At 34.3% G+C, this 21920-nt stretch overlaps 3 protein-coding genes across 7 annotated transcripts; 1 reads left to right on the top strand and 2 right to left on the bottom strand.

Moving 5' to 3' along the window:
• Window positions 1-4002: 4002 nt before the first annotated feature.
• LOC108460808 (uncharacterized) lies at window positions 4003-6576 on the bottom strand. Of its 5 annotated transcripts, none has more exons than XM_017760496.2 (5): window positions 6374-6576; window positions 5892-5924; window positions 5602-5809; window positions 4619-5509; window positions 4003-4538 (listed from the first exon to the last, which is right to left on the bottom strand). In XM_017760496.2, exons 3-5 carry the CDS (start codon window positions 5763-5765, stop codon window positions 4436-4438), a joined length of 1158 nt encoding a protein of 385 aa, XP_017615985.1. In that variant the 5' UTR covers window positions 5766-5809; window positions 5892-5924; window positions 6374-6576; the 3' UTR covers window positions 4003-4435. The 5 variants fall into 5 exon arrangements, with proteins under 5 accessions (XP_017615985.1, XP_052875599.1, XP_017615969.1 ...); XM_053019639.1 differs by lacking the exon at window positions 5892-5924 and adding an exon at window positions 6215-6282 and having other exon boundaries at window positions 6374-6575; XM_017760480.2 differs by lacking the exon at window positions 5892-5924 and having other exon boundaries at window positions 6215-6576.
• A 1569-nt stretch (window positions 6577-8145) lies between these two features.
• Window positions 8146-13659, top strand: LOC108466724 (putative calcium-transporting ATPase 11, plasma membrane-type). Its single transcript, XM_017767096.2, has 7 exons — window positions 8146-8655; window positions 9860-9914; window positions 10005-11956; window positions 12173-12331; window positions 12421-12592; window positions 12704-13002; window positions 13096-13659. Exons 1-7 carry the CDS (start codon window positions 8380-8382, stop codon window positions 13408-13410), a joined length of 3228 nt encoding a protein of 1075 aa, XP_017622585.2. The 5' UTR covers window positions 8146-8379; the 3' UTR covers window positions 13411-13659.
• A 336-nt stretch (window positions 13660-13995) lies between these two features.
• On the bottom strand, window positions 13996-16511 carry LOC108466723 (cytokinin dehydrogenase 6-like). The gene is made up of 5 exons (XM_017767095.2): window positions 15728-16511; window positions 15515-15642; window positions 15183-15443; window positions 14842-15104; window positions 13996-14758 (listed from the first exon to the last, which is right to left on the bottom strand). Exons 1-5 carry the CDS (start codon window positions 16335-16337, stop codon window positions 14437-14439), a joined length of 1584 nt encoding a protein of 527 aa, XP_017622584.2. The 5' UTR covers window positions 16338-16511; the 3' UTR covers window positions 13996-14436.
• Window positions 16512-21920: the final 5409 nt, after the last annotated feature.

Below are 21920 nucleotides of genomic sequence, written 5' to 3'. Positions count from 1 at the left end.
GAAATTTAACAATAATAAATTTATAACATTGTTTTATTTCAGGACAAGGCCAAAGACAAGGCCTCCTTCTAATTTAATTAATAATTATGCATCAAATAAACAACATGAAAACAATCAAACACCATCAAAGACATCTACATTTTCCTCCACTCATTGAAATGACTATGACTAATCAGTTTTTAAATTTAATTTTTAGTGAAGTTAGCTTTTCTTTTGGGAGTGCCACTTTTTATTCACTTTTTTTGTTTTGGCTTTTTCTCCTATGCTTTTTCAGTTTCCCATACTGAATTTCTTATATAATACTGTAATGGTAGGTGAGTGCAAAAGAGTCTAATACAATGAGCTAATCAACAAAGGAATCAATGATTACAACTAATTAAGAATGGTTATATGCGGATGACTAGTTCATCAATAAAATAATTTAATCATTCATCACTAACCAACCCCACCATTTTCTCCATTTCGGAAATCTCTATACCCATACTCTTTAAAGTATAAAAATGGAATCCACCAAATATATATATATATTTAATAGTAAAGTAGGATTGTTTTGCTCCATCATTCAACTTATATGAATCAATAAAAAATTACAACTTTGCTAAAATTTTTAAAACTTCGTAGATACAAACAAATAGTGCAAATGATACTAAAGTCATGGTATTTAAGGAAAATTATACATTTGTAGAACTCCAATTTGGCTTGTTTTGGTATTTTTTTCCCAATAAACTTAGACAAATTTCAACCTTTATGTTTTTTTTCAAAAGTTTAATTATTATTATTTTTGAATAATTTAATTAAAGTTATACCGATATATATTTTAGTACATGCTGTATATATGTATCGATGAACTACATTCATGAAAATAATAGAAAAAGCTTATTTTAGTAAATTTTAATATTTTTAAATTCAAACCTTTATTATTTATTAATAAATGATAAACTATTTAATTAGTCACCTTATTTTCATTTTGATCATCTAAAATTAAATCCTTATAATATTGTCACCGTCATTAGAAAATGCTTTATTTTAGTTATCAAAATGAAATCCCCTAAAAATTAGGTGATGAATTAGTGAATTTACCCAAAAATAGTAGACGGTACCAGCTGCAACTGCAAATGAACTAAACTACCTTACAGCAGAGCCCATTTTAGTGTGTTGAACCAAAAGAAAAACCCAACCTATTTGAGTGAATGCAAATTTGTCCTCTGAAGATTCTCTGACAAAGATGGATATTATTACTTTATAAATGGTGAGATGTCGACGGAATACTTATATTAAATTTAAAATTAAATCTAGGGTTAATTCTCTAAATTTCGCATTAGGTATAATTATTTTTATCTAAATTAGTCTCTAAATTTAAAAATTATTTTTACATAGCGGCTTAAAATTTCTTTTGTTCAAATTAGTCCTTAATATTCAAATTGTAATGTGAGAATAATTATCAAGTCCAATGACTAAATTAAGTAAAAAAGAAGTTAAGTCTCAATATGAGAATATTTACTAGTTACTACCATAATATGAAAATAATTACCTACTTCAAGGAGTAAGTTGAAAAAAAAATTCAGATTTCAATGTGGTAGTTGTTGTCAAGTCTCAAATATTGATTTAATCAACATAGTCTATTTTGGTTGAATCAGTTAGTTGCACTATTCTAATAATAAATCGGAATAACCACTTACTTTTTTTTACACCAGCTCATTAATTCTGTCCAATTCTGAGCACACTTGTTGGAAAATTATGCATGAATAATGTTTAAAAATATATAATTTTTTATCTATTTTAAAAAATATTTAAAGAAATATTAATCAAATTTAAAATTTAAAGTTAAAGGTAAAACAACAACTTTAAAATTTAACGTAGAAAATTAATAAAGAATAAGTAAAGAATTTATAAAACAAACAAAATAAAGAAAAAGAAAAGACAATTTTAAATGCTTCACGAACACAATTTTTGTGTATATTTTATTAAACTTTCAATTTATATATTTGGCATGAGATGATTTTATTGTAGTTTTTTAAAAATAATGTTGTAGATAACTTTGTTTTTAATATGTGAATTTTTTCTTTATTTTAGATTTGTTAAATAATGAGTATTTTATATAATTAATTAATATTTTTATAGTTAAAATTATTTAATCTAATTCATTTATATAATTAATATTTTTCTATTAAATATATTTATTTTGAAAATCAATAAATTCAAAACAGTATACCTATATATTACTAACTACTTGAGTTTAACCTCATATCTAAGCTTTAAACAATTTTTTTCAACTTTGGTTATGTAGAAAATTTAAACTCAATTTTTTAAATAAAAATAGTATCATTTCTCCTTATTTTACAAATTCATAAAATTAATTATTTCAAAATTTAAGATTATTTTTCTAAAATATTTTCTTAAAAATTTTATCATAAATTCTACTTTTAAAAATACAATATGTCTTATAAAATTGAACTAAAAATTCATGGGAAGGATATAAAACTGACTGTAGAAACTATTATGAAAGTAGACAAATCGCAGTTGACAATTGACAATTGACAATTGACAATTGACAAACATGAATTCCATCCAATTACGTCTTTCACAAATATAATCAAAACAAGATTTATGTGTTGAGGACAGTGAAATGTCGTATAATATTTTATTTTATTATATAAAAATAAGGGAATATCAAATTTTCTTTTTGGCCATTTCTTAAATTTTTACGGTTGAAAAATAATGAAGGAAAAAAACAAAAGCAAAAGGTGCGACAACAAAATAACGACCGTGGGTGATGGAGATTTCTTCCTTGAAAATGGCGTTTCCAAATTTGTTTACAATAGGTTTTGACACTATTCATCATTGCTTTCTCAATAATTTTTGTCCAGCATATTTGTTTTAAGGTCTCTTTCGATGGAAGAGAATCTATAGTAAGATGAAATCTCATTAGTATATACCTTTTCTTTATTCTTTTTCTTTGATAACAAAATGGTGTTTGTAAAACATATAGTGCAGTGCTAGCAAAAGTCAAGGTCAAGTACAACTTGTTTTACAACATGCTGTAATTTTAGTCATATTGTTTGTTCGTTCTTGGATTGGATGCTGTAATTTTAGTCATATTGTTTGTTCGTAATGCCCCGTATCAACACAGAAATGTTGACATGATTAGTCGAAGTTATCAAAGTATTGGTGTCTTCCTAGAAAGAATACTTACTTATTTGTTAGAATTATCCCTGCAAACACAAGTTAACACATTAAGTGCCGGAGTCTGAGCAGAACTAAACGTAGGAACAGCATCTGGTAGTGGAGTTTAGAGCTACACTCTAAGCTATGCCATGCTATGATCTGATTACCTTTTTAATCTTGTATGATGGCTGCCACACCGTAAAGTTGAGAATTATTATTATTTTGCTAGCCCACGTACGATAGTCCAAAAGTTTCCACGAGGTGATACCCTCCTCTAGAGGCTGTGATTTACCTCTTTGGTTCGACCAACACAGGTTAGTGTATTGCATGTTCTTGAAAAAGCCTCCATGATAGAGGTGGACATTCCGTTTAATCCATTGAATGGTTTGAAGAGGATTTGGCTTTATGTCGTTGAAGATTTTATCATTACTGGCTTTCCAAATGTACCAACAACCCACAATTAATAAAGTGTAGAAAGCCTAATTCGAGTGTTCTGTGTGATCGATCGTGATGAACCAGTCTTGAATACATTGATGTACATTCATGGAATATAAATTTCCAATCCTTAGAGACAAATGATCTAAACTATACTAGACTAGCAAATTTACAAGTTCGAAACACGTGCTCAGTTGTCTCAGTGCCCATTTGGCATAGTTGACAGTTAACATGTACTTGCATTGATCTCTTCTGTAGCTGAAACCCTGTAGGTAAGATTTCTCGACATGGAAGCTCTAATTTCCATAATCTGTCGTAATTTAATAACTCCTAAATTACATATAACCCTCGCGACTTACAAATTATTATTGTCTATTAATAAAAGAAGGAAAAAAAAACGACTTATAATACATTTAACTTTTAATATTATTGAAAGGTCATACGTCTAGCAGTTAGATCTTACATGATGTTATAACTGAGGTAATAGTATGTGGTTGTCGCGTTTTCTCGTAGACGTCTACTTTACAAGAAAGTGCACACGTCTAGTTTCATTGGACATGTAAATCCTATATTTGCTACTTTATCTCGACATAAATAACTAATAAAACATACATGTCAAAATTATACTGACAAATATAGACTTGCTCTCTCGCAAATGAGAAATTAGATGCTTGCATGGCATAGGCATACTTCTAGATCCAGTACCATGGTGAAGGAGGGAGCTAATAATAATAACAAAGGTCAAACAACTTTCTTCTAGTACTAAATCACTTGATTAGCATGAAACCACGACAATGGCACCCTCAGAAAGCCAAGCCTCAATATATACGTATATCTATCTAGCACTAAAAACAGGTTCTGCATCAATGCTCGGTTGAGATCTCCGAGTGTACTTCAGAAGCAAAGCTTCCGATGAAAGCCCGGGTACATTTAGATCCCTAAAAAAAGAAAACTTCTTAGATTAAATAGTTACACAAATCAGATTAATGTGCAATTGAAATTTTTTTAAAAAAAGTACCTAATGTAGGGCTCTAAATCTTTCCACTCCCATTTAGCTCGTTCTTTGAAGAGGATGGAAAAACGATCTGCAGGAGTTGTTGGCAATGAGGAAACACTGAGGGCACGAACCCATGTCTCTACACCAAGCTTCTCAGTCAACACTTCACCTTCTAACATATCAAAACTGGGCTGCATTTCTTCTGGAATCATCCGCAACCATTCTTCCATGAAACTCTCCATCTTCCTCTTTCCTTCTCTCAATATTCCCCTTGCAAAATGCACGCATACTCGTCTTGCATCCAGTCTCCAAACACCTCCGTCCATGGCCTCCTCCACCCTACTACCATAGACATTCAAACAATGGTACACGAGTTTGCGTGGAAATCCATCCGATTCCAATACATTCACAACTTTATCTTCAACAAGTGAGTCCAGCGACCAGTCATTCAACACGGAATTATGCAAAAGCATCCTAAGAATCACGTCCATGTATTTCTCATGCACAATTCTCCAATATCCATCAATCTCCACGGCTGAAAGAGCTTGTAATCCAGCCTTTAATTCATCATCGCTAGCTTGAACCTTGTTTATAAGATCATCCCATTTATATAAATCCCCCATTGCCGTTGATGCTTCATCAGAGCTGTAAAGATTCTCTGAGAGAATTGATTTGAGCTTGTCAAGTCTAGGAGCAACCTCAACAAGCTCCATGTTACCAGGTGCAACTTTGATGACTGATGCTGTAGGAACTTGTTGATTGTAATTTTCCCCGCCACTTTCATGCAATGTTGAATAATCTGCAGGTGGTATAAGGAACACAGAGTTTGAGGTTCCTACAAATTTAACCAAGTACGTTTTGGACTTGGTGCAAAGAACCGCATCTTCATCAGGCTGTCCTCTTAAGGTTACTCTAGAAAAGAGATGGTAAAAAGAAGTATAAAATTGGAATATTCAAAAGATTACATTAGAAAGTCTACAAGCTGAATCAAAATTACACCTTACCTCTGGTACAGGACATCAGAGAGAAGTTTCTCATCAAGCTCTAGTAGAACCAAATCATCATGGGGACCAAAGAACGGATGATATTGAATAGAAACTGAGGAGGTTGGCTGGAGATTTAATAACATTTCAGCTCCCTTGCAACACGAATGAGGTTGTTCCATCATGCACAGCAAGTAGTTGAGAAAAGCCTAACTTGGAAACTCCAACTCTACAATAAAATTTTTGTATTTCAAGGGCAAAATAAACTACAACAGCTCATCGATAACTTGTGAGATTATTAATTGCATTACCGGTAAACAAAAAAGGAGTAACTCTGCTACTATCTGCATTCAAGTTATAAGGCAGTACACGCTATCAAAAACACAAGGAAGAACATTTGAAGGCTCCAACTAGAAAAACCGATATCAGGATAGGAATCTATTTGCAGGTTGCACCAAACAATCTAATTCAAGAACAAAATTCAATGCTAATGCAAATAGATGGTAAAGTACATTGCCTAGACAATACCTCCACACCCAAGACATGAAACATGGAAATTAAAAGATCAAGTCAATGTGCATAGAAATGAAAAATAAAACACATTTCAGAGGCCAATGGTAAACTAAAAGTAAACCTTAGGGCCAGATAGTATCAAAGAAGCTTCTTTTATGTCATATAATCCTTGGAAGTTGGAACACCGAACTGAGAAGGTTTCGAAAGAATTGGCATTGCTCGTTTACCTTTCCCTAATTTAAAAAAAAAATAGAAAGAGAACCGGAAGCCATAAACTTACCGGTTGATGTCAAACGAAAAATCCGTGAGCAAGGAACAAAAACCCAAATTCCATAGCCAAATTGAGTTGCTACTAGCTAGGGTTTTCAGAGTTCGGCTGTGGTCATAAAGTGGGATTGGATGAAAATGGGCCTTTTCAGCAATGGCTGGAACCCAGTTTATTGGGTATGGCCTATGGGCAGTAGCAGATGGACCCTAAACAAAGTTGAGGATTATCCTCTTTCCCCTCTCTCTCTTGCTCCTAATTACCTTTTCCATTAATATTTTAGTTGTGTTTATTCATATAATTTATATTTATCATGTATATAAAATTTTAAATTCATCTAATATTTCTATATCTTTTAGTGGCATCAATTGCAATTCATTTTGCAATTGGACACAGTTCAATCTGCTTATTTTATTTACATGTTTGGACTAGATTTTTAACTATTTTTATACACTTTTAAGATATTTATTTATATTGTTTAAAGTGATTTAAGATGGTATGAAATTTAATTTATGGAGATTGCCTTTTATGATATATTATGTTTCATAGATTCATTTTGATCATACTAATTTAAATATTTAAGTCTACAAATACCTATATATTAAAAACTTGATTATCAATTTATTCAAGAGGTTTAGAGAGCATAAATTTAGTTATTCTTAGGAATTTATTTTAGTTTGGAGAAGGATTTTAATAGGTGTATAAGAGTAAGGTTGCAATTTGGTGAGTGAAGTCAACTTTAATAACATCTTGAACTATTGATATATAATGGATTACTCTACCGTTTCAAACTGTGCAACTAATTTGTTTGTCCATCTCTAATTTTTGTTCTTTAAATTGTTTTTTTAATTGAAACTTAATATATAGTTGACAAGCAATTTAACGCTAACAATTCCTATCAAAACTATTAGAGTTAGACACTTAGTGCCCTAGGCAAAGATCCTATTGATGAATTGCTTGATAGTTCCAACTATGTGTATTGAAAAACATATATGAGAGACTTTCACACATAAAAGCCTTTAAAAAGCCAATTGGAAGTCTTGAAAGACTATTTTATCAAGTTAGAAACCACCTATGAAAGAAATTAATGGACTTTGAACCATCAAGCTTGAAATCACTTGGTCAACATAAAAGTTGATTGATGAGAAACTTTAAAAGGCTATTTTATCATGTTGGAAACTACTTACTAAATATATTAATGGAGTTTGAATATTAAACTTAAAATTATTGGGTCGGCAAATATATACAAGATAGCAAGTTACAACTCAAAAGCCTTAAATGCTATTTTTTAGTGATATATATCCTCATAAATTCAAGCACATCTTCAAGCATATTTTTACCCATGAAGTTTGAATCATTCTTGAAACAACACATAAAGGCATTAATACAAGTTCGAAATTTTGAAAATGTTAGATAAAGAAACAAATTTTTATTTTTATGTTAATTTACGTGACATATGTAATATCCAAAAATTTGATTTCTAAGAAAGAGCAAGTATTTTAAAAGGTAAATTAAGTATTTGGATAGAAATTATGAATAATAAAATTTAGTAAAGATTAAATTGTAAAATTTTAAAAGTTAAAAGGAATAAATTGCTGTACACTACCCAGAACAAGTATCGGAATGAAAGGTAGGTTGAAAATTAGGAGGCCAAGGTTGAATGGAACCTAAAACCAAAGTTTCAGCCCAAACCTTTACGTTATCAAAGAATATCGACCCAGTCAAGTTTGATGGGCTGCTGTGCTTTTCTTTTTAACATATTTCTTTTATTCTTTTTAATTACCAGTAAATCTTATTATGGTTGTCCAGCAATGGTAGTTTCCATATATAACACTATTAGCTTTCGCTTTGCTTTAGCTTGCCATACGCTAGTCTAGTCTTATCGTCTGTATAAATCTGTTGTAGTGGTTCCCGCCAATCTCGGCGGACGATAGAGGTTTGAAGTTGAACCTTTCTTCGTCAAAAATCCAACATATTCCAATAAACCTTCCATCCATTCATCCATTCTTCCCCCTTCCTGCATGCATTGCAATTTACAACTATTTGCAATATTTCAGATTTTCATAATACATATATATAACCCTAATACCATCCATCGCTGCTCTTTCCCTCTACATACATATATGGAGGACTACTTGAGAAAGAACTTTGCTGTTGAACCCAAAAGGCCATCCGAAGAAGCTCTAAGGAGATGGAGGTCTGCTGTCGCTCTCGTCAAGAACCGCAGTCGTAGGTTTCGTATGGTTGCTGATCTTGCTAAGCGTGCTGAAGCTGATCGCAGGCGTAAAATTATCCAGGTTTTTAATTTTTTTTTTAATTATATAACAATTTGCAGTGGTAACTGTCCTAATTCTTTCTTCACGTACGTAAGTACTATGTCATGTCCTCATAATATCAGAAAGGGAACGCTTGAATTGTAGGTATCTTTCTCGAGTAGGTTGAATTTTGAAATAAATTATAATTTGAACCTCACTCCGCCGAAATGGTCTACAATTTACGTTAAGCTTTGAATTTTATGTATCATCCTTATAATCTTATTTGTTCAGTGGTTGAATTTCGAAAACGTAAGGTCAAGAATATATCGAGTCCATTTTTTACGGCAACAGCTTTTGACTTTATCTTTGCTTTCAACTCGAATCTGATTTCCCATTCCCAGTTTAATGGAAACTTTCTACCTATATCTATCTAGATTGGCTTCGGACATGATTTATCATCTCTTTGATTTGAGCCCGTCTCTTATTTTAGACCAAAACGAGCTCCTTCCATACAAGGATCCGAGTCCTGTCCTGTCATGTCATGTCTGGTTCTGGTTGGTTGAATTAATAGCCCAAAGTCAAAGCCAGCTTAAGGTTGCATGGGATTGTGTTTTAAAACAACCAATACTTGTCGAAATATACATATAGAATTCTTGTCCTTTTTTCCAGCAACATGTTACTGTTAAATGATGAAATCATATTACCAGGCCAAAATTACTCAAAGGAATAGATGATTAATCTTTAATGTCTTGTAAATGTCTTAACCAGTTATGAAACACTAAGCTCCAAACTTTAGTCGAGTATGCTCTGATGGAGGGAGCAGCAACCAAACATCTTCAGTGTTCTTAACGCACTTTGATATTTAATTTTCATGCAGCAGTAATATAAAGGTCATTTCTATATTCAGGACGTGACCTACCTAATTGCATAACTTTCCTCTTTTATGAAAAAATTTGCTTGTTGGATCAACAAAGAGTCATCGCATTTGCACTCTTGTTAAACAGTACCTTCAAGCTAGATTAATGACTTATGTTAGTCTTGAATGATATAATGAGGTGGGATATTGGAACTCAAATTGAATCGGTATTAGCAATGGAAGATCACAACTATGTTCTTGTTAGATATGTCACAATCTCAATTCTTGAATACATGAGAATCTGACTAACTGGCTGTCTTAGTTGTACATTTGGTTTTCCAAAGTATCCCTGAACTTATTATACTGGGATTGGATCATGTTCTTTGCCAGGAAAAAATTAGGGTAGCTCTTTATGTGCAAAAAGCGGCATTGAATTTCATTGATGGTATGATCTCTAATATATATGATCCATCGTTATCCATCCAAATCAAATATTCCTCTTCAATCATCTAACTTTATCTGGTACCTAGAACAGCTGGCAAGCAAGCTGAGCGCAAGCTTCCAGAAGATGTTAGGGAAGCTGGTTTTCACATTGGAGCTGATGAGCTAGCATCCATTGTTCGGTCCCATGACATGAGTAGCTTTGAAGAACATGGAGGAGTAGAAGGCTTAGCCAAAAAAGTCTCTGTTTCTCTGACCAATGGCGTTGTTCCAACTGATATCTCATTCAGGAAAAATATATATGGCAACAACAAATTTGATGAAAAACCTGCTAGATCCTTTTGGATGTTTGTGTGGGAAGCGCTTCATGACTTGACTTTGATTATTCTCATAGTATGTGCTGTTGTTTCTATAGGTGTTGGAGTTGCTACTGAAGGGTGGCCTGGTGGCCTGTATGATGGGCTAGGAATAGTACTTTGCATTTTCCTGGTTGTATTTGTTACTGCCATTAGTGATTACAAGCAGTCCTTGCAATTCAAAGACTTGGATAAAGAAAAGAAAAATATACTTGTTCAGGTCACCAGAGAAGGGTGCAGGCAGAAGATTTCTATCTATGATCTGGTGGTTGGGGATATAGTTCATCTATCAATTGGAGATCAAGTTCCAGCAGACGGTGTTCTTATATCTGGTTACAGCTTATCGATCGATGAATCAAGCTTGTCTGGGGAGAGTGAGCCTGTAAAAGTAACTCAGGAGAGACCTTTTCTTCTCTCAGGGACAAAAGTTCAGGATGGCTCTGGGAAAATGTTAGTGACAACAGTTGGTATGAGGACTGAATGGGGAAGACTGATGGTTACTTTAAGCGAAGGTGGAGTAGATGAAACACCTCTACAGGTGAAGCTAAACGGAGTTGCTACAGTTATTGGAAAGATTGGTTTGGTATTTGCTGTTTTGACATTTTTGGTTCTCGCCATAAGGTTTATGGTGACAAAGGCGCAGCTCGGGGAGATTGAAAAGTGGGGTATGAGCGACGTTCTGTCTCTCTTGAATTTCTTTGCCGTTGCAGTGACCATAATTGTAGTTGCAGTTCCGGAAGGATTACCACTGGCAGTAACATTAAGTCTTGCATTTGCAATGAAAAAGTTAATGAGTGATAAAGCTCTTGTGAGACATCTCTCAGCATGTGAGACAATGGGATCAGCCACTTGTATTTGTACTGATAAGACAGGGACACTCACTACTAATCATATGGTTGTTGACAAAATTTGGACTTGTGGGCGAACCATAAGTATTGCGGGAGATAACAAGAGGAAGGATGTTTTGCGGTCCTCAATTGCTGGAGAAGTATTGGACCTACTTTTGCAGTCCATATTTCAAAATACAGGAGCTGAAGTAGTCAAGGGAAAAGATGGCAAGAACAACATTTTGGGTTCTCCAACAGAGACAGCAATATTAGAGTTTGGTTTGCTGTTGGGAGGTGAATTCAAAAAGCAGAGGAAGGAATCTACAATTCTGAAAGTTGAGCCTTTCAATTCAGAGAAGAAAAGGATGTCCGTCCTTGTCTCCCTTTCTAATGGTGGTGAGAATAGAGCATTTTGCAAAGGTGCATCAGAAATCATTTTAGAATCTTGCAACAAGGTAATCAATGTTGATGGGAAGGCTGAACATCTATCCAAAGAGCAGAAGAAGTTCATCACTGATGTAATTAATGGCTTTGCATGTGAGGCTCTAAGAACTCTATGCTTGGCTTTCAAGGATGTAAAAGACACTTCAGATGTAGATAGCGATAGCATCCCTCAAGAAAACTATACGTTGATAGCTGTGATTGGAATTAAGGATCCTGTGCGTCCTGGGGTAAGGCAAGCAGTGGAAACTTGTTTATCTGCTGGAATTAAAGTGCGGATAGTTACTGGAGACAACATTAATACTGCTAAAGCTATAGCAAGAGAGTGTGGAATTTTGACAGAAAACGGTTTGGCAATTGAAGGGCCAGAATTTCGTGACATGAGCCCACGGCAGATGGAGGAGACCATACCTAAACTGCAGGTCTTGTTATTGCTTTAAGCACATGGAAATCTTTTTTCTTTAATATATATTATGTTATTGTTATGAAAACTTTACTCTTCTGTTTTTCTAAGGAATCAAATACTGCTTTACTATAAAAAAAATGACTTCTAGGAACATGTTTGGAGCTGGAAAAAGAAAACAGAAACCACAACTTTAGTAGCATGTTTATGAATAACATGCTTGACATGTGTGCAGGTTCTGGCCCGATCATTGCCCTTGGACAAGCACAAACTTGTAACCTACTTGAGGATGGAGTTTAAAGAAGTGGTGGCTGTGACTGGTGATGGGACAAACGATGCACCAGCTTTGCATGAGGCTGACATTGGACTTGCTATGGGAATAGCTGGTACAGAGGTTTGTTATCATCTCAACCAGCAGTTGTGACAATTAAGCAGTTTTACTTGTTTTGTAAACCAAGCATGTTTCTTCAATATCACCTTCAGGTTGCAAAAGAAAATGCCGATGTTATCATAATGGATGACAACTTCGCGACTATACAGAATGTAGCCAGATGGGGCCGTGCAGTTTATATCAATATCCAAAAGTTTGTACAGTTCCAGCTAACAGTTAACATTGTGGCTCTCATGCTCAATTTTGTTTCTGCTTGCATCTCAGGTACTGAGACAGTAAAACATCACCAGCAAATTTGTCTCCTAGTTTGAGCTTAAACCTGTCTTAAGACAAGACACTACAAATGACTGATAATATTTGAGAAGTAATTTTCAGGTTCTGCTCCTCTGACGGCTGTTCAGCTACTTTGGGTAAACATGATCATGGACACTCTCGGTGCATTGGCATTGGCCACAGAACCTCCTCATGAAGGCCTAATGAAAAGACCTCCTATTGGAAGGGATGTAGCCTTCATCTCCAGGGTCATGTGGAGGAATATAATTGGTCAGACCATTTATCAATTGATTGTACTTGCAATTCTCAAATTTGATGGGAAACGGCTTTTGAAGATTTCTGGTTCAAATGCTACTGCTATTCTAAATACACTCATCTTCAATTCATTTGTGTTTTGCCAGGTGCTGCCTCTTAATCGTTATATTCTTTTCATCACTTTCTAATGTACCAAATTATTCAGTTTATAATGTAGTTTGTTTCTACTATTACTTCAGGTGTTCAATGAAATCAATAGCAGGGATATGGAGAAGATAAATGTTTTCCGAGGCTTCTTTGATAGCTGGCTATTCATTATGGTGATGGTCTGTACAGTGGGTTTCCAAAGCATAATAGTGGAACTTTTGGGTACAGTTGCAGATACCGTGCCACTGAGCTGGGAGTTATGGCTGACCAGCATTTTACTTGGAGCAGGAAGCCTCATTGTTGCTGTTATCCTCAAATGCATACCCGTTGAGAACTGGAGAGAAGCTTCCACGACCAAGCACCATGATGGCTACGAACCGCTCCCGACTGGCCCAGATATGGCTTGAATGATCCACTTCCACGTTACAGTTGAAATGATGGTAGTAATAGGTCGGCCTAGAAAAGGCTTTTATTGAAGTAGCTAGGAACTATTCTGATGAATTTCATTTATTTTTTGGATAAGTAATCAAATATATTTACCCATAGAAGCAAACTTTTGCTACAACCAAACTTTGTGTAGATCACTGTCACATATAACTACCATTGCTATGATGTCTCTGATATATAGATGCCAGAATCTCCTGAACAGCCAAAAATTATCCTTTTTAACCCACTTTATCGGCACATCTTTTCCTTTTGGCTGATGTGAAATGAATGAAGTTCGATGGGAGCCATTAGAATCATAATGCATAGTTGACTGTTATTATATAAAGAAAGCCATAATAATCAAGTTTTCCTAGTAGTGAAGACCATGCAGGTCAAATGAATAGATTTCAAGATAGATCCTTTTTAGTTTAGAATACTCTATGAGAAAGTGTTAAGTAGGAAAACATATATTTGTCTTTAGACAGGACATGCTCAAAATGCTATGGAGCTTGGCATAGAAGATAAAAGGACAAGAAAGAATGCAAAAGACCATAGCAACTCAGAGGGAAGAAAGGCTGTAGGCTTATGCTGGTTTAGCTCTAATGTCAATTGCTTTCTGCCATAATTAATACTCAATAATTTAAGTAACAACTTTTCACTGTCTTTATGCCATTCATCAAAGTTTAGATAGTGCCATTTGCAACAAGTTAGATGCAGCAGCAACTGGTAACCAATGTTTCTCTGCTAAGTTTAGCAATTGGACTTTGTAGACAAAAGAATTAGCCTTTATCTGGCAAGTTCAGTATTTACATCCCCTTGTTAAGGCACTGGTATACAATTGTAGTCAATAATTAAAATATGATAGGTTTAACCTTTTTGGCAGAAAAAAAAGAGTTGTACTAGTCTTGAGCTTCCTCAGTATGAATTTGCTGCACATTGGCCTGCATGCTGCAAAAGCTCTTTTTTTCCCCTTGTTTTTCCTTTTAGATATAGTAAGATGATGTTTATCATGAGTAAGCTATTAGCTTTTGAAATATTCTTTGGCCCGGAGCTAGTATAGCCGAGGGGTCATAAGTGGATTTTCTCCTAGTGAAAGCTTCCCAATGTGGGCCAAAATGGGATTTCCATTCTCCTTGTGTAGAAAAGTGGGGCAGGTATTGCTTTACACCAAGGCCAGCTATCTCACAGAAGTCTAAAATCCTTTTGTTTCGAATTAATATCTGCTCTAACCCATCATTTCCTGTTGAAGAAGGTACCGCAGACGAAAGGAATGCCACTAAATAGAAAACATCTTCTTCTGGTATCACAACAGATGTTCTATTGTCCCATCTGCAATCAACATTTAACAATCCATCATCAAATGAAATCATGAAAATGCATTTAATCATTATTATTTGCTTGAAATTATTTACTTCGATTTGTTAACAGGGTAGATGAGAATGGGGCCACTGCTTGTATCTGTAAGGATATTGCCAAAAACCTCTTGAGCAAAACTATGGATTTTACTTTTTGGGATGAATAGATTAAGCCATGGATGTGGAACTTCCCACAAGCCTCTCGACCGGAGTTTGATCTCAGAAATGTGAACCCTGTCTAAAAACTCCATGTATTGAACTTCTGATATAAACAGTGTGGATGGAATATGGTTTAACTGAGATAATGATGTCTTTATTTCCTGCAATACATCAATGCCCTTTTTATCAGTTCAATTGTTTCCATTTGATGATCCATTAATAATCTAAGAGTGACTCACCTGATTTACTAGCACCATATCTTCATGGTTAAAGTACTTTGCTAATTCAAGACAAAAGAGCGTCCTTCCATCAGACTTGAATTGGCTAGCTTGCAGAGGATCTTGTGGATTGAATGATGATCTCCAGTTATTCAATAAACCAGTCCTGTTTATTATCACAAATCCTTCAACATAATCAAATGTGCTTTTTCCTGATATTAACTTCTCTTGGTCCCTAGTAAATGTAGCAAAATCTGTATACACCATCCTAATCCATTTGACCTGTTCAACAATCAGAATTATTAGTCAACTAATATGAAATAGTCTTCTAACTATATAATTTCCATTCTTACCATTTCGGGTGCTGGTTCAAGTGATATTCTTGCCCTTGTTATGATGCCAAACTGACCCAATCCTCCAAGGACGCTGTAAAACAGATCACTGTTCTGTTTCTCAGAGCAATTCACCACTTCTCCTTTCCCTATGTTCAAGTAGAGACAATCTTCAGTCAGTATATATACTGTATGTGTGCATGTATGTATGTATCTCATAGATGCTGAATTAACCTGTTACAACTTCCAGTTGGTAAACATTACTGATCTGCGGTCCATGCCGAAATGCTTGTCCACTGATCCCAGCATTGGACAAAGTACCACCAACTGTTAAATGTAGGTAATCTGTCCAAGATTTTGGCGCTAACCCATGTTTCAGGCTTTCACGCAGTATATTTATCCACAACTCACCACCTGATACATCCACATAAGGGAAGTTCCCAGTGTGAACCTGCATTTTATGGCCTTGGAGTGATTCCATGTTGATCACGACACCTCGGTGAGTTTGTGCTTGTCCCTGGAGTGAGTGACCATGCCCTCTAGCTGCTATTTTGAGTTCTGAACCACCACCAATCTGCCAAACATGATTCACTGTGGTAGCAATGTCGGAAACTGACTTCGGGTATAAAACAGCTAAAGGGATGTAACTGTATCTATTACCAAAATCTTTAGCTGCATGCTCGACTTGTTCAAAATCGAAATGTCCATCAATGGAAAGTGTTTTTAGTGAAGAAGGAATACTTGGAAAACAGAGGTTGATTTTAATGGTTATGCAGCTGAAGAACAAGATCATGAAGCTTCTTAAGACAAGCATGTTGTTTTGTCCGGGAAAGCTAACAAGCATGTTCTCCTATTGGTTAGAAGAGGCAAGGAAGAGAAGAAGTGAGGGAGTGTTAGAGAGTTTTAGGATTGTCTTTCACTTCTTTTTTGGGGTCTTGTGTTTATAAGACCAGCCAGGGTCACCATAAAGAAAAGATTTCCACAAATCTTTGCACTTTCTTCAACAGTTTTAAACCACAATCTCACCTCTCTTTTTTTTTTTCACCAAAAAGACAAAATGAGTTGCAAAATTTTCAGATTTTAACTCTATGTTTAAGGATATTCTTGTTCCCCCCCCCCCCTTTTTTAGAATAAGATGCAATGGCTCTCTGCTTTGAAGCTGAATGCGTATTATGTCATGTCATGTCATGCCATGCCATGCCATGCCATGGCCTCTGATGCATACTCTCCTTGTATCCGTCAGTGTCGGAATGTAGACATCACGTATCTATTCTGGGATATGGATGAGAGGGACTGCCGGGGTAGGGTGGGGTAGCAAAGGGGTCCCTGGGACACGTGATATTCGAATGCTTTCTATGTGCTTTATGGTTGAAGGTGTATGATTGGTGAGGTTGGGACCCTTTTGGACTGTCATGGTGATGGAGAGGTAAAGAGTTATGCAATGCAAAGACATGTATTCTATCTATGCCTTAATTGTCCAGCAACTGGACAAGTTTAAATGATTCTCTGGGATTAGATTTCATTACAGTGGTCAGTACCGCAATTATTGCTTCTCCCCTTTGCTGTATGTAAACTATGTTACGTGAATTATATTCTCAATCCCAATGATTATTAAGACTCAAATTTGGTACCAAAATTGAAATTCTGAATTTTGATTTCATAGTTGAGAACAGAAAATACAATTGCCTGAATGCAACAGAAGAGAAACACAAGTCAGAAGACAAGACAGTTTGGGAGTTTGAACTCATTACAATATTGATGAAATATCAAACAGGTAGCTATCTACAGTCTATAGATTGTAGGGAGACGATATTAAAAAGCTAGCTGAAATAATTATGGACTCCCTTTCTCACCCTTCCTAATCCCCTTAGGTTCTCTTTCTCCTTCTCTCACTCTCTCTCTCCAAGTATACATATATAATGCATGGAACATTCTATATACCATCCATCACATTCCTAACTAATTTGTCTCTTCCATTTAGACTCATCAGTCATCTGCATATACTCATTATAGACTAGTTTCATCAGGGTATATCGAATTACAAGTGAAGTGATAAAAGATTTGTGTTTAAGTTAATATTTAAACCTAAATAGCTACCTACCTACTTGAACTGATAAAAAACTTGTTTTTTATATTGGTTAAATTCTGCTATTAGTCCTTATACTTTAGTCCCTGTACTTTAATTTCGTCATTTTAGTCCTTGTACTTTTCAAAGTTTAAAATTTCATTTCTCACCAAATGATAATTGTTAAATTATGGACCAAAATTCATACTGAAGAATATAGACCAAATTTACAATTATATGCATAGTACTGGACTGGTAATTAAATTTAACCAAACGAAATTAAATGCCACTGTTTGAGCCAGAACTAAAGTTTTAGAATTTGAAAAATATCAAAATTAAAATTGACCAACTCGAAAAGTATGAAAACTAATAGTATAATTTAATCTTTTATTTCCTCTTCTGAAATCAAGTTCGGGGGAAGTTTATGATTTCTTGAGCTCTTGAAACATTGAATAATTAAACAATTATTTTTTCTTCTAGTTTTAATTAGTATATATCCTAATCTAAGTTATTTGGTATTTAAAACACCTATCCAATGTGAGATATTCTACGAGGAAAATCTTCTATATTGTGTGGATCATACTTTCTATTACTAGAAGTTGCCTAAGTAAAAAAAAAAATAAAAAAAACTTAGAAATCTCCATCACAAAAGCAAAGAGGAAAAAAAAGTGAAAAGGACCTAATTGAATAGGCCAAGGAAGAAAGGAAAAAGAAGACCTAGACAACAAAAGTAACATGATTAACAAGGATTAAAAGCCAGAAATTTGCTCTTTTCTGGCACATCACAACCTAATTAAAGGTATATACCCATGAATTCAACAACTGTCCGAAGAAATACAAGTTTAGGAGTACTCTAGGTGTCTGTATTCATTAATAATATATTATGAAATCCACTCACTTATCCTCTACCTTTGTTACGTATAATGTAAACTATAAACATGCAACAAATATACATTTGTCTTATCTCTAATACATATGCATATATTTTCTAGAATCACATGGTAAAAATACCATGGAGGTCCTTGTACTAGAAGTGAGATTATATTTTTGTCCCTTTTACTCAAAAAATGGACAAATTAATCTTTGTACATTAAATTAAATAGCAAACTGATCATTCTGTTAAAATTTTTACGGTTAAAACATGGTCTTTGTATGTCAATATGATGCACATGTAGCATGCGACATATCATTGTGTAGTTATTCTATTAGCTATATTAGTTTTTAACAAGACAAATAGATAAAACTTTTAATAGAAAGAACCAATATGCTCTTTGAATTAACTTATAAAGACTAATTTATCTATTTTTTTAAAAAAAGGGGACAAAATGCAATCTAACTCCTAACGTAGAGTCCTCCAAATACTTTTACCACTTATCATCTACCTTTATTACGAGTGTGAACTATGTACATGCAACAAATACACCTCTGTATAATCTCATATATATATATATATATATATATATATATCTAATCTTGAATTACAGTACAAATATATACGTTTTGTAGAAAGAGAAATATGGGCAAACCAGAATTTAGACGTATGTTGGAAGCCTCCCAAGCGTAGGTACGTGGGGCATATATTGTCCGTAAGATGCTACATTTGTGGAATACAAAGCCTCATAATTAAAGCCTCAAATGAACTTTAATTAAAGCCTTAATATCGATCATGGGACTGCAGAGGTGGCTCCCATCTATCAGTCAAAAACCCTTTACAAGATTACAGCCACGTCAGTGTCCGCTCCACCATTCCATTGGCTAACCCCAGATTGAGGGGTGGCGAATGATGTTTGGACAAGTAGGGGGTGGCGGTGCCATTAGGGCGGATACAACAGCTGAGATTGCCACGTAGTAATTTGTGGTCGTCATCCTCAAATACTCATATATGACTTTAGGGAGTAAAGAATGTAGTTAAATGAGAGAGTTGGTAGGGCAGAAATTCCATTTAGGATGCTCAAAACCTTATGTGAGATAATTAATGAATAATTATGCTTATCATGTTTCCCCATCCCACTTTTTATTCCACTTTAATCAATGTCTCCTTGTCTCTACCTAACTAATTCCCAATCTCATCCCTTATGGCTGAGACTGAGAGGTTCATATTTAAAGCTTATATACATATCTTTTTCCTACATTCATGCTTGTCGTGATTACTTATAGCCACCTATACCTATACTTACTTGATTTTGTTAATGTAATTCTCAAAATTATTATTAAGATCCATCATTAATTAGATAATTAATGTTAAGTGCCTCATCTGTAGGCTGGACCAGGACAAAAATCTGTTTCATTATTGTTTAGTTTTATCGACAAACAAAAAAACGCATCTCATTGAGTGACCATTGGAGGGGCTATTGAAGAGCATGAAGGACATATAATCAGGTAAAGTTTTCACAGGATTTTCCCTGTTCCACAATTATGTCTATATATATTTTGTCTGCATATACGTAACCAGTTGTCTCATTACTCTTACTATTGTATATGCATGTTTATGTTGTTTTCCATATATAAACATGCAGTTGCATGGGACAAATCTGCAGTGCCAGAATTCTCGCATATGCAGGACTAGATTTTGTGTTTGATTTGGTTTACCCCATCAATTAATGAACAAACCAAAAAAGATTGATCTGTAAAACACTTGGTTTTGAAGCCAAAAAAAAGAGATCATATTATACAACTTTTACTATTAATTTGATGAGCAATTTCTCTCTATGTTAGGGAAAAGTGAGGAGGCCATGAACTGTCCAGCAATTCAATAAACATATACAGCTAGCTAGCTGATTAGCCTATGATCATGATCTACATAGTTTTTGCAGCAAAACTTTTTTTTCTTTTCATCAATAGGCAATGATTTAAATGCAATGATTTAAATGATGAAATTTGTGGTTGGGTTTTAAGTATTTTATATTTAGCTCTTTTCTTTTGTTCTTTTTCTTTTTGTTCTGTTGATTGTTAATATATTGCAATATTGATCTATGTAAAGCCCCCACATCAATTCCTTTGTCCTTCCAATTACAGCCGTGTTCACATTGATGGAGATTCTACCTTCTAAGTTGTGCTCAAGTTAAATTAGTTGCTATTATCCAATACCTTTTGAAGCCTTGGAAAGCAATAGGAGTTAAGCTCACTGTCATAGTCTCGATGCGTTTTAAGGTCTATTTGCAACCTCGATTCTATTCCAATCCATCACATAAAGCTGCTGCTGCTTCATTAAGGGTTATTTAATGTTAATCGATGTATACAACTGTAATTACAACCATGTAATTAGTTTTCGAATAACAACACAAGCTGTTTAATCAAACTTTATTTTTATGTAATGTTTTAACTCAGTTTGACCCAAACAGGAAAGGGGAACAAAACAATAATTAGAGACATACTTCGGGATTATGCATTTTTGTCGCTTTGGTTAACATGTCACATGCAGCTGCAAAGATTTATATACATGCCAAATTACTTTCAAAATTGGTCATATTTAACTTTTAATTAATTGAGAATTAGGTGATGGGAATGTTTGGTTTGCTGTCTTCCTCCTACCAATGTTATTCTTATATCACTTCAAAATATGCAAAGTTAGCATTTTCTAAAATTCAAGGTTACTGTAATCTAAAATTTACTTTAAAATATGATCCGTGTATATATCTATCATGTAATGAGTTGATACATAATTCAGTATAACAACTTTTCGGATCATCAAATCACTTGTTAATTTGTTCTTAATCATCCAAGGCATGCGCCATGGGTCTAGCTACCTACTACAGTGGTTTTTCAGCTAGATATCAACTGAATATACCCACCCAACACACAAACATAACAAAGGCTGAGCTAGTGACCAAGCATAGGCTTGGCTCTGGCAGACACTTTGAACATCATTTCACTCTATACATGATTAAAAAACATATCTTCCATGTACCCCCCAAAAAAACATATCCTCCTAAACTAATGTATGTTTCAAACCACCTTGTATGTCATTTTCTAGGACCCAAAAGAGCAGTGTCTTTTTTATTATTTGAGAAGGACTCCCACAAGTTTGAATTTGGACATTGTGGTTTGAAGGTAGGACTAGGACTAGAAAGGAGGGATGAGAATTTTGGTTGGCAAAGGTAATGGTTAAATTGCTTAGGAGGTCCCTATATTATAGGGATTCGATTAAATTAGTCTATTTATTAGTAAAAATATCAAATTTTAACCGTAGATGTTAACTCTATTCCAGTTTGATTTTATTTAATTATTTCTAATAATACAGGGATTAAATTGATTCATTTAATAATAAAAAAACTAATTTAATTCGATACATAAATACAATACATCTAAGATACAATCACCCAAAGGAAATCTATGAGCTCCAACCACATCCAATGACGAATG

This window comes from Gossypium arboreum, chromosome 10 (assembly GCF_025698485.1).
Source record: "Gossypium arboreum isolate Shixiya-1 chromosome 10, ASM2569848v2, whole genome shotgun sequence".
Taxonomy (NCBI): Eukaryota; Viridiplantae; Streptophyta; class Magnoliopsida; order Malvales; family Malvaceae; genus Gossypium; species Gossypium arboreum.
This window is presented reverse-complemented; position numbering and strand designations above follow the sequence as displayed.